Source organism: Anas platyrhynchos, chromosome 3 (genome assembly GCF_047663525.1).
Source record: "Anas platyrhynchos isolate ZD024472 breed Pekin duck chromosome 3, IASCAAS_PekinDuck_T2T, whole genome shotgun sequence".
In the NCBI taxonomy this organism is placed as follows: Eukaryota; Metazoa; Chordata; class Aves; order Anseriformes; family Anatidae; genus Anas; species Anas platyrhynchos.
Genome location: NC_092589.1, coordinates 85,238,344 through 85,252,030, shown reverse-complemented (window position 1 = coordinate 85,252,030; position 13,687 = coordinate 85,238,344). Strand labels below are relative to the sequence as shown.

Genomic DNA, 13,687 nt, shown 5'->3' with positions numbered 1-13,687 from the left:
ATAGCAAAATTTAATCCAGTTTCTAAATTGTGTTAAAAAAAAAAAAAAAAAAAACACAAAAAAAACAAAAAAACACTTTAACGTGGGCTAAAATGGGGGGTGGCATGGGGAGGAGAGCATTGCTTTAGAGAAAAGCTGGCACATGATTTTGGCTTCACAACGAATCAAAGCTAGAAATACAGCTAGATACAACACTGCAGAAGTCCCAGAAACACGCATGAAAACAGACATTATGAATACTGCAAAAGCATATGTAAATAAAATATAACCAATGAGAATCTGGTAGCAGATCTGATAATTGCTTCCAAGCAGATGAAATTTACAGGGAAAATGTTTAATAAGTAAGTTTTCCCTAGCTAATGGCAGACACTATGAAATTGCAGAAAGAGGAGATAAAAAGAGAGGGGGAGGCAAACACAGTGGAAGAAGGAGCAGCAGTTTAAAAACGCTGCTACATAACACCAGAGCATTTAAATAAACCAGGAGATAGCAGGGGGTAAGGGAGGGGAACCCTGGGATTTCTCCAAAAGCAGTTTAAATCCACAAAAAAATGGCATGCATGAAAGACTTTTCTGAACAGTGTAATCAAGAAGCTGAAGGAACCACACAATAATATTTCACCAAGCTACATGAAATGGCTGACTCATGTAATTACCCAGTTTTCAGAGATGAACAGATGGCATTAGTAACAGAAATGGAAAAGGCAGTAGCTGAAATGAAAGCACAGAAAGCTCATCCAAAGTCTACACCAGAGTATCAAGCCAACTTGATAAACAAGCTTACATGCAAACACAAGCCACAAATCAGAGGCAGAGACAATACACTGAGGAGGAGGCAGCAAGCAAGTGAAAATAAACTAGCATGGAAAATAAATTGGCACTCACTCAGTACCAAATGTACAAGATACAAAGAGAGCACAAGAAGAAAACCAGTGATGCTCTTGCTCTGTGGAAACCTTAATGAGAATAATCTTTACACAGAGTCATTCTGTAAAGGGTTTCAAACAAACAAACAAAAAAAAGTCAGTGACTTAGAAATTCCTCAAGTAAGATACGGCAAAAATAAAAGGTAAAGGTTTGTCGGCCCCAAACAAAGAAAATAAAAAAAATAAAAACAGCAGCAAACGAATCAGAAGCCAACGAGAGAAAAATGAAAGGTTTGCAGCATGCTGAAACCTGTACCAATTAGTGAACATTAAAATTATACAACAAGATGGTAAAGGGATCTTCAAACAACTACTAGACATGCCAAAAGGTAAAAAGATTGAAGTTTCCTAAAGGGTGGAGGAGAAGTCAGAGCTTCCAACAAAAACAAAGTGCATATATTTACTTGCGCTAAACTTAATATAAGACAAATAAAAGACAGAAGCAAGATGGTGAGTCAGTCACAAATTCAGAAGTGAAAGATTTATTGCTCATCAACCCTGAAGAAGGAAAAATGCTACTGTGGGTACCCGTCCTGAGCGTTATCAGAGCAATAATCACCGGGGTTTTCAAGCTGTCTGATACTCAAAGACCTCCAAGCACATTCTCCACCTGTGACAACAAATGGAGTAATCCTCTACAAGATACTACCTCAGCGTGCTGCAACTTGTGTATTGAAAGGAGATGGAGGCCAGCTACCACATCCTGAAAAATAAAGCGGTGAGTGAAAAGGCCGTGAGCACGCAGCGTGAAGTCAGCCCGGCAGAGCAGAAGCAGCGCGCCACTGAGAGGTAGAGACTTGCCGGCTTGCACCTCAGTTTCCTTCTCAACTGATGATCAAGAAATACTTGAACCTCTTGAAACAACTGCCTGCTTGAGAAAAGCTTTGCCAGAATTTTAAAAACTGCCAGAGAAGGAGCATAGCCAGTGGAAGAAAGGGAGGGTTTTGTTGTTTTTGTGCTGTTATTTTCATTGTTTTCTCATTTAGTCGATTACTGGGTTTGGGCGGAAGTGCAGGAGGGGGTGGTAGGAAGGGTTATTTGTTTGTTGTGGGTTTTTAGTTGATTTTATCAAAAATACCACAAACAACACAAGTACTTCAGTAAAGGAACTGAGAGGTAAGTAGCTGACTGCTGAGACTGAGCGGCCCTGCTATATGAGAATGCATCACCTGAGCAGAACGTGAAGCTCTCAATCAAATAGAAAGCAGCATAAAACAACAGTTTAAATAACAGTTTTAAAGCTGGTGCCAGAACAAAACAGGAAAATAAAGCAGAGGTATCCATGTGCTTGTATTCATCGCTCTGTCTGGCTGACCCTGCAGAGGAAGGAAGCCTTGTCTGTTCCCTTAAAGATGTGAAACTGTAGGGACAAACTGAGCCAACCTGAAAGCATTACGTAAAAGGTAGAGTAGCTCATCGAGAACAGAAGCATCATAAAAAGAGACATTGTCCTGAAAAGCCAGAATTACCAAATTCTAATGAGGCCATGGAGATGGAGTGCACATAGTACTCACAGAAGTCAGGCTGAGTGGCAAAGAGAGACTGACAACTCACAGCACCAGCAGCAGAGGTCAGGGGAAATTAAAAAAATAAAATAAAATAAAATAAAAAAGGAAGTGGGATTTTACAGCATTATGGATTCATTTTCTGTCTGTGTCTGACATTTGAACTTCACAAAACTTAAACTTTAGCTTCTCTCCCCATGAACTGTTCAACAAGGCTAAAAGGAATTTAACATCCAGCAGCTGAAATTAATCACCATGACACTATGATCAGTAAAGTCCAAAGAGATGCTATTAAAAATTAGAAATATTTAGACAAGAGTGAGAACCAAAATGTTAATTCTGCAGTCTCTTGGATGTGAGCATACTGCATTACAAACATCCAACCCCGAGCATAGCGCTGTGACTTTTAATGAGTTAATTAAAGAAATATTTAATATCTATTCAAAAAATCTTCCTCCTTCCAGAATGGGCTTTGATTAATTAGTTTTCAATAAACAAAAGATCATCAGCTTTTATTCTATGACAAATCTTTTAACTGCAATGAGTTCACAGTCTCCTCTGCTACCCACTGCATCCCCTCTAGCTACTCTGAGCTCTCAGTAGCGTCTGCAGAATGAAAACATGCAGCAGTTCCTTTCTCTTACCAAATGTCAGAACTGACAAAAATGAAACAGAGTGACATCACTAGTGGTTTACACCTGGTCCCATTATCCTCCCTGAGAATAAGCATACGAGTAACAATGCAAAGCATAACTCAATCCCATTCCTACTTAAACTAGCCAAATTTTTCCTTCAGCTTAAGTGGGAAGAGACTCTTTATATGCCGTTACACAACCACTAACCAGAGCGGACATCTCTCACTCATTTCTCACCTGTAATTTCATTTGGGGTGAGAAGGCTGACTAACAGCTTTCAGCATCTCACAAACTGAAAAAGCATTTTGATACTATCTGTAATGGCTCTAAGGATGCCCACTACACTCCAATGGCATTTCTAGTAGTGGTTCAGCTTGCAGCAGGTAGAGATCTTAACTAGAAATTTCCTGGTAGATTTCTGTGTGTATGCACACCCACACATATGGTCATGCATGAAAATAATGCAGCTGAGCTACAGGAACACAGCATCATACAAACAAGGACCAAAAAGTTCATTCATTATGAAGGTAACGCTAGCGAGAGGGAAATACTTGGTTGTTATCCATTTAAGAACAGAAAAGAAGCACGTTACCTCATGAAGGCTGTGTAATTTCCACTTCCAAGCCCCCTGTTTATGCTCAGCCCAAGCACCGACGGCCACTGCACAAGTGCAGAAACACTTCAGCATTCTGCAAGGTTTGAGAGCATCAGCACAAATTTATTCATGGAAACATAAAAACTCTATCGTGTTACACCACCACTGCACACCACTAAACAAAACAACAACAAAAACCATTAGATTTATGACGTTGTGATGGAGATAGACTCCACTGCACCCAGGGCAGGAGCTGCCCCTTGCTACATCAGTGTGCCTTTCAATTTCTTTGCCTCCATCCAGTGAGAATCAGCAAGCACCTCCTGTATTTCGGACTGAAAGCACCAGAGCTTTCAGAAGAAAACTACTAGGACAGCCACAAATTGACAGAGCTAATTTGAAATATCCAGCACTACAGACACCACGCCAAGGCTATCGGCTCTAGAGTGACAAGGAGAAAGGCACCTTTGAGAGCCAGGAGGTAGTTACTCTGCCTCTGATCCAGCAGGTTTTTGCTACTTTGTTTTCATAAAGGCTTTCCTCTGCTTAGTGTGAATGGCACTCTATAGCTCCTTCTTTATTTTTTATTTTTATTTTTTTAATCTCATCCCCTTACTGATCTGAATTTTTGATCATCAAAGAAGGAGACTTTATAATGCTTTAAGTATATGATGAATGAAAGCACATCCCAGGAGAAATTAAATCCAGCTTCAGAGCCGTATGTACTTGGACATTACTGAAATTAAAGTGGTAGCTCCAGTTTCTGAACAATGTAAAATTTGCACAGTTTAACAACAGGTATGCAGGGAGGACTTTCCTACTGGAACATCAGGAATCTTTGGGAACTGTTTATGTCCACTTTTTAATTACAATAAAAATAACAAATCACATACACATTTCATCATTGCCATCAAAGCCTTGCAACTCCCGCAGCAACTAGTGCATATTTAACATATCCAGCAGGCTCCACAGAACAAGTTTGCTCTGCATAGTGTCACATAAATCATCACATCTGCTTTTCCACCAAAGCTTTATGAAAACTGTGATTTAGTTATTGCTGCTCATTATAAAGCTGCAAAAGAGGGAGAAAAGGACTGAGTAAATCCTAGAATTAGTGTTTCTAGGAAAGGAGAGGTTGGAGTTTGTAAGATGAGAATCAACATGGGACAGCATAAACAATTGCAGCTTGCAATTCACATTGAGTTTTCAGAAACCCAGCCAAAACCTCCTTTTTGATGCCATCAGCCAGAGGAGAGCCCTGGGAGTGGTTTCCACCCCTGTCTGCTCGCATCAACGCCCAGCCCTTGAGGTTGCTCTGAAACTTCACACAGATCCAGTGACAACACATGCTTTGAAAAGTAACAAAATACTATTTTTTTTTCTTAAATAATGAAATCAGGCTTATGATTTTACATTTGTATTGTTTTGCCATTCCCCCTCCCCTATTAGTGTCCTCAAGCCCAACTTAAGTATTTAGTAATCATTTTGATTTTATTGCTAAAAAAAACTCATTGATTCACAAGGTGTTTCTCCACTAGATTCTTCTATATGGTCACCAGGAAGCCACAGAGGACACAAACTCGGTTTTTGTCCCTGCAGCTCACCCTCAGTCATGCCATGAGCAGCCCCTCCGAGCAGGCAGCACGGGCCTCACATCTTGGTGCCTTCCTCCCAGGAAATCATCCCCACCGGTCCCTCCAGTTGTGCTTCTCTGCTTAAAGTGAAACCACCACGCCAAAACTGCCTGATAACAATCATCACAGGCTTGTCAAATGTTTCTTTTACAAGAATATTAGTTTACAAGATCAGAGAGCTGTGGCTCGACAAGCTTGCGAAGGACACGTGGCTGTCAGGTGCTGCCCAGGCCAGGCAGCCCAGACAAGCACTTTCTGGCAGCAGATCCCCTTGCTTTGTGAAGTGCTGAGATGTTTGTGAAGTGCAGAGATAATGCTCAGATGAAAAGGTTCGCTACCAATTTATGTATATTAAGAAAAATAAAGTCTGCTGTTTCAGTGCCTGCACTATCAAATGAAAAGATTACTTGGTACATAAAGATGGAGATAACAGATAACGTTCTAACCATTTGCTGAAGCGGTGCAATAATTTGATTTTACAAGTGCAAACAAATCAGACAAAGAGCTCTGGTTATGCACACACATCCTCTGTCAGCCCCGATGCTATCAGCTATTTGTGCAATACATTGACAAAGATGGGATCCTGAAAACCCTGCTGTGTTCACAGCCTTACAGCTTCATTTCATCTTCACAGCATGCTTGAATGTGGGCAGAGTGTCTTGAAAACATCTTAAAATATACAGTTGGAAAAGGACTAGGATTTTATATATATATATATATATATATATATATATAAAATGTATATATATATAATGTATATATATATAAATTTCCCCTTCCATTTCAATAAAGATAGCATTTAAAAGGCAGGATAAACAAAACAAAATCCATAGATTAAGGAAATTTCCATAAGGAAAATGAGACACCTTTGTGCTTAATAGTCTTTGTGTTTGTTTTTCTTTGTTGATTTTGTCTGTTTTTTTGCCAGGTTATTCCAGGCATCGTGTCAGCAGATGGCACGAACACAGTTCTCTCAATGAACTGTGCCACAGTCGGTGACATTTAGCAGAAGAGAGGTAGCGCCTGCTTCACAACAAACCTATAGACAGGAATAACCCTAAAACCTTGGTCATCCTGCAAGGCAGCAACAATGATTTATCAGCTATGTCTGTAGAGCACTGAGCCGCAGCAAGTTGCTCGTATTCGCAGTGCAGTTCTCATGAACTCTTCACCTTGCGTACAGAGATCACGGACAGACTCACAGAGCAGATACAGCTCCTGTGCGTAAAGCAAAGAGCACCCGGCATTCTCCCACCTAGAACAGCATAACCCACAAATCAGGCAGCTGTTTCCCTGGGGTCAGGGTTTACCGGCTGAAGAGTGGATGTGACATATTTCTGTGGAATTACAGGATGGTGAAATGATTAGGTTAAGGCTCATCTACTTAAATGCCCCTTCAGTCGGAGGAGACATAGATCTGTAAATGGCTTAGCACCAAAGAAAATGATTGAGAATTCAGGGCATTCTGGGTTGTTGCATCCCCCCTATCTTCCTAGAATAAACTTTCAAGGAATAGGAAGAAAGAAAATGGCAGGAAGCACAGAGAACCATAAAAGTCACTTTTGTGTCAATTTTCCTTGCTTGCTACTTTATTTGAAAACATTTCATTATTATTTTTTGTATAAGAAGAGAACATTAGCCAACTCTTGGTTTCCTCCTAGCTGTATATTATTATTTCAGAGAAATAATGTACATTACATTATTTCAGAGAAAACCCTGTGGACCTGCTAAAGTGTGCTCGTACATAAACTTGCTTTTTGTGTGCTTGCTGGTTTTGATCAGTTTTTGATATGTGATGGACCATGTAATCAAAATTGTAACAAAAAAGACTGTTATAAACTGTTATAAAAAACTGTTATAACAAAATTATAACCAAAGACTGACTTCTAACAGTGTTATTCCCATTGCTATTTGAAAAGCTTACATAAGAACTGGGAAAATTAGCCTGCATCTTTTTTTTTTTTTTTAAAGGTATGCATTTTAAAGAAATTCTACAGACCAATAAAGAGTTCATTTAAATCAAGACTTTACTCAAAGAGAATTCCTTTGCTTTATCAAAACATTATCATACATGTATAAAACATATATTGCAGTCGTGAATTTATCAGCCTTCTACAATTAACCTTGTGAAAGCAGTTACTAGATACCTGAAACGACACTACAAGAACAATTCCAGAAGGATCATAAGCATTCCAGGCTACTTTAACCTAGGAAGCAGGTAACAAGGGGGAAATATATGCGTGTGTGTGTGTATATATAAATATATATATATGTATAAATAATATGTGCGTATATACATAAAATATATACACACACAAGATGACAGTGGAATGTGTTTTTTGCCAGGCACAGTTTCTTGCAGCTGCTGTAGGAAAAGCTGCTGCTTCTAGATAACATGATGAGTAAGAGCCAAAAGGAGCCATTCAAGAATCGATGGTAATTACTACTTCAAATCTAATCTTCCAGTTTTACATCAGAGAACAGACAGGCTGTTCCACCATCTACACCAAGTACAGGTGCAGGCACCCAGCTTCCTATGGGAATCACCACTGCGACACTCAAAGATGCTTTTCTAAGGCAGCTTACTATGAAAGACCAAAAACTAACTAGTATGTATCAACAGATCCTGCCTGTTAACATCCCTTCAAGAGCATACACAGAAATATATCTACATCGCTATCATTGGGATTATGCATTTGCAGGCATAGAAATTCACTAACAATGAACTTCTGTGTTTCACCATACTGCTCCATGGTCAGAAAGACTTCTGTCTTCCAGCGCACAACTGGCCAGCTATGCTGGGTCCCTTCCCTCTCAGCATTTCTGAGGTTTGCCACAGCTAGACCCCAGGCAGGAGGGACTCACTTTTTGGATACCTCATCCACAACTCACTTGGCCAGGGTCACAGGCATTGGATTTTGTAAAGGAAATAATTTTCCCTTAGGTAACCTAACAGGCTCTTTGGTGGAGCTTTACCTTTGCTAACCAGTTCCCTGTTACTACAAAGGTCTTTGTAATGGTAGCACCTCAATCTTGCCCATCCTCAGATGGTATCACCCAAGTCAAATATTCAGGGTTGAAGTTGCTTAATTCCAGTATAAATCTTGTATGTTTAGAACAAGATCTAGTAATCCAGTGATCTATCCTGACTTAAATTGTATGCGTTAGAGCAAATTGTAAGCATTGGAGTAAGCATTTCTTCAGGCATTGGAAAAGGTTCAGTTTGAAATGACATTCTCCAATCCCTTTGCAATAATGGAACAAAAAATGAACTTTTCAAGTTGAGCACGAAGTCACTTTTTGTATCATTTTTCTATTCCAAGTGTTTAAAAAAATGGGGGGGGGAACCAAAACCATTTAAAGTCCCAACATATTTAAAGAAGCACCATAATTTCACTTTTCCAGCAGAAAGCTGTGCTAGAGCCTTTGTACAGAAATTTAGCAATTTGTAGCTAAAATTTCCTGTTGTCACTTGTAAATAAGATTTACCCATCTTGTGGGCTGAAGGGTTGTGTAAAAATTTGGTTAAAATGCTTATGTTAAGAAGGTATTATCCAGACTTGTAACACAAGTGAGATAAGTAATTTTCTCTTAATGCTCTTCTTTGAAAAATTGCAAAATCACTCTTTACACAGAGATTCTATTCAACAAAACTCTAGTCCATTTATTCTCTAGAAATATCCTCTCTTCCTAAAGGCTCAAAAGGGTTCTTTAATTGACTAAGTCACCTACTTTTCCTGCATTTTCATTTCAATACACAATGGAGAAAAGTTATACATTTCAAAAATGCCTTGACACAGACTTTAATAAGCGCTGAAGACACTGAAGCAGTATTAGAATTTGAGATGCAATTTTGTCTCAATTTTAAAGTATTTTGAAGTTCTACGTATCCTTACTTTTTTTTTTTTTTTTTAAAGCAACTGAAGTTTGAGATAATGAATTAAGGAGAAAAAAAAAGCATTTACCTGTGCTCAAAGTTTTGAAGGTTTGTTTTTGAAATATAGCAACTATTTTGTAAGAAAGCTTTTGCCAACTTCATTTTTCTTGAGTAGCTATAAGGTATCTCCTGGAAATTTATACACCAACATGCTATCTATATACACACACAATTCTCACGATAACCTTTCACCCTTTCACATGGTGCCTTATGTTCATTAGGACCTGGGAATTCCACCCTTGACTTAGCAACAAGTTTTGATAGAGATGCTGTTCTGATGCAAGCTAAAGGAGTTAACATGCTCAGAAATGACTAGATGTTGTTAGAGCTCATCAAAGATGGAGTTCATCTTTAACATTACAAGAAAAAAAAAAAAAAACACAAACATAGGCATCTGAGCTAGAAAACGCAACATAGGCATCTGAGCTAGAAAACGCGAGATTTTGTTGCTGAAAATCTAGCACATGCACTAGGTCATTTAATTTCTGGTCACTACTCCCTCAAACCTAAGCATTTTCCTTGTGTAGACTGGATGCAAGAGAGCAGTTGCACAGACAACTGTGATGTTTCTTTACATGCAAGCTTTGGGTATGGATGCCTGTCAATGACTTCAACTATGACTTCAGCTTGTCACTTTCTGCTTCGTGTAAAAACAGTTTTATCAAGGTAAAACACCCAGGAAAATGTCCCTGTGGGATTTTTAATTTGTCTAGGAAAAATAACTAGAACAAATTAAACTGTGAATGTTTGTCTGACATGTATAAAATCTCTAGCCAGTTCAATGGTTCTGCTTTTATCTCCTCCTTATATACAATGTACTTATTTCTTTGGCCTTAAGAATTCTGATAGACTAGAACAAAAAAAATAAGATTGCCAAAAAAGATTGCGATATCAAATTTTCAAAGGTCATAAGAAAATCCATTTAGAGAAGAAGGTAGCATAATGTCCACAGGCACATTTACATAGACCATTAAAATCAGACAGCCACCTACCTATTGAATGAAGTGAGCAGCACATCTCAGCACATTTCACTAGATGAATACAGATCCAGTGCTATATATCAAACAGGTATAAATAGAATCGAGTTTTAGAAGTCCTAAAATACCCCCTGAATATTTTTTCAGAAGACATCTGGTAAAATAACTCTCGTGATGAGCTTGCATAAGCTGGAGAGAGCCCAGCAAAGGACCGCAAAGATGACTGGGGCATCTGATATCACAGAATCATCTAGGTTGGAAGAGACCTCCAAGATCACCGAGTCCAACCTCTGACCTAACACTAACAAGTCCTCCACTAAACCATATCACTAAGCACTATCTACATCTAAATGTCTTTTAAAGACCTCCAGGAATGGTGACTCCACCACTTCCCTGGGCAGCCCATTCCAATGCCTAACAACTCTTTCAGTAAAGCTTTTCCTAATATCCAACCTAATATCCAACATATGAGGAGAGACTGAAAGAGCAGGGACTGTTTAGCCCAGAGAAGAGAAAGTTCAAAGGGATCTTAATGTGTATAAATAACTGATGGGGAGGGACAGGGAAGAAAATGGAGAGACTCTACTCAAAGGTGCCCAGTGACATAAGAAGAGACAAAAAGCACAGACTGCAATACAGGAAATTCTGTTGAAACGGGAAAGTGCCTTTTTACTGTAAAGATGGTCAAACATAAGATTACCCAGAGAGTCTGTGGAGTCTCCATTCGGACTGGGCAATCTCCAGAGGTTCCACTCAGTCTTGATGATGTGATTGTAATGTCTATATAAAATATATACAACTATATCACATTAATCCCTGGAAATGGCATTGGCTTTAAATGAAAGCAAAGTATGCAACTGAGAATTTAAAGTTCTACCACTTCCACAGAAAGACATTTTTATCTGTTGACGTAACAGATTTTTGTTTGGGCTTTCATGTGTACCGTATAAGCTATCCCCAAAGTGAACCAGTGAGTTCTTTACACAGTGACTACTTTATACTTGAGAACAAATTGGGTTCGTATCTGGAAAAGGCTGGTGCTTTTATAGCTATTTCTCACAGTACATAAGCTTTCTTTTAGTTCAGGATAGTTTCAGCAGGCCCTAAGGCACAGCACTTCATCAAGCAGAGCACTTAATGAAAGTATCCTCATCAGTATATCGATGAATCAGCAGTAGAATTTAAAACAGAACTAACATCTGCATCTTCTGTTCTCTGTGTAGCTGCACAATAACTATAGTTCTTGTTTCACACATAGAAACTTTTATGTTACTCTGTAGTTACCTAAAGCATTGATTATACATAAACAGCACAAAAAAATATATTAACTTTGTGTAAATCAAGAATTTATGGTTTATTGCATTTGTTTACAACTTCCATGGGGGGATTTTTGGTGTAGCTTAACCTGAAACCATTAGACATATCTACACAGTTTTTGTTTTTTTCCAAGATTCAACTCTTATCACACAGTGATCATTTCTCTACGTTCATCTTCTGTAGCTCTCTCAATTCCAGTTTTCCAGAGTTCATGAGTACCGACACTTTTTCAAAAGTGGAAGTTCAAACACACCTATACAAACAAACTAGACAGAATATTGTAGATAAGGCTATCTTTTTTTTTTTTCCATTTTTCTTTATATATATATAAATTTGTTTAAACCAGGCACAGAGAACTTCAGAAAACACAATACTGAAAGCCACCTATGATACTCTTTGCAGGTTAGGAGTTTGCAAATTCCACAATCAAGCATTCATCCCCATAGCTTTAACAATGAACAAACAGGTCTTGTACTTCCTCAGCACTTCAAGTGAATTGTACCTTAAACACAGTGGTGCTAAAACTGTACCATATTCACCAGAATAAGACTATAGATGAGCTAATTAAGTGCCACCATGTTGCATTCAACTGTGTACTTTACTTCACAACAGAACTGACTGCTCTAAGGCCAGTCTCACAAGAAGTGAAAAAAAACATGCACAACTGAACTGAGAGCAGGCAATGGTTGGGCACTTAGGTACAGCATAGAGGTTCGTTGTGGAGCATAACAGTAAAGAGTACTGGTCACAGCAGTAAGAGAACCAGTGCTTACATACATAAGTTAAGGAAAAACTGCATTATCAAACTGTACTTTTACATTAAGGTCAAGCACAAACTTTTTATCATATTCCCAATTTGCCAGAATGCTCTGAAGAACAAAACCCCCCCAAAAAACTTTAAAGATGTATAATTCTGCACAATCAATTCCACATTAAATCACAAAATAAGCACTCGCTTTTCAGCCACCTGTGAATTTAACAAAAAACCCTTACAATTTAAATTAGCAAACGCATTTCCAATCTACAGCTTCATGTGACACTACTAATAATAGGCCTTGTTAAAGAAATTCTCTCAAAACATACATACAATATATACTGTGGGTAAAGGACACAGTGAACAAATTATTTCCATTTTCTCTACCAAATACCTACTGATTATGTGCAATTTTTAATGCTGATGTTAAAAGTTACATGATTTGTGTTCTTCCAGTCCCATTCTAATTGTAAAAGAGTTAGGATTTCAGAAGTGCACATATAATATGGACTGTGAACAGTACAAATTAGTGCTTGTTCCACATAGGTGTTGCCATAGGTCCCTGCGGAGCCCTTTCAACAGTCACAAATTCATCAGGGTTGTCAAAAGCTTCATAGTGCATTAATAGATCTTGAATAGCACATTCCTCAATCTGGAAGGAAAAAAAAGAATATGTATTTCAGTGCCAGATCTACATTTACACCAGTAATTACACCACAGTTACAAACAGGATTTTGGGGCCCTGAGAATGTCTGCTACACACCTCTTCAAGAGGAAGTAACAGTAGATGAGGCCTTCTTCATGCAACTGGAAGAAGCCTCATGTCTGCAAGCCCTGATCATCATGGGAAACTTAAGCCACCCTAATATCTGCTCTTAGGGCATTTGCATTGGTGACAACTTCCTAATACAGGTGATCAGGCAGCTGATGTTTATCACACTGGTGGATCTCAGACTCACAAACAAGGAAGGACTGTTCAGGAATGGTAAGGTCAAGGGCAGCCTTGCTGAACCTGAGACAGCAGACTTCAGGATCTCAAGAGAAGGGACCAAGACAAATAGCAGAATCACAACACCCTAGACCCTCAGGAGAACAGACAATTTGATGAAGGATCTGCTTGGAAAAAAAAATCATAGAACGTGGCCCTTGAAAGAAGAGTCCAGAAAAGCTGTTTGATTTTAAGATCTCTGCTTCTAAACTCAAGAATGGTCTATGTCAATGAACAGAAAGTCAAGCAAGAATGGAAGGATGGCTGCATCAATAACAGAGCTCCTTACAAAACTCAAACACAAAAAGGAAGCATAATATACAAGGTGGAAGCAGAGACAGATGGCCCAGAAGAAAAACACAGACACTGTCTGAGCATGCACAACAGATTTAGTAAAGCAAAAGCCCAGATGGAGTTGAG

At 38.7% G+C, this 13,687-nt stretch overlaps 1 protein-coding gene across 4 annotated transcripts in view; it reads right to left on the bottom strand.

Moving 5' to 3' along the window:
* Nucleotides 1-11,532: 11,532 nt before the first annotated feature.
* IBTK (inhibitor of Bruton tyrosine kinase) overlaps nt 11,533-13,687 on the bottom strand; it is a 52,985-nt gene continuing 50,830 nt past the window's right edge. For all 4 annotated transcript variants that reach the window (XM_038176660.2, XM_072036247.1, XM_038176658.2 and 1 more), the window contains one exon: nt 11,533-12,931. In XM_038176660.2, the coding sequence (XP_038032588.2) occupies nt 12,806-12,931 (126 nt within the window). In that variant the 3' untranslated portion in view covers nt 11,533-12,805. The remainder of the gene's footprint in view (nt 12,932-13,687) is intronic.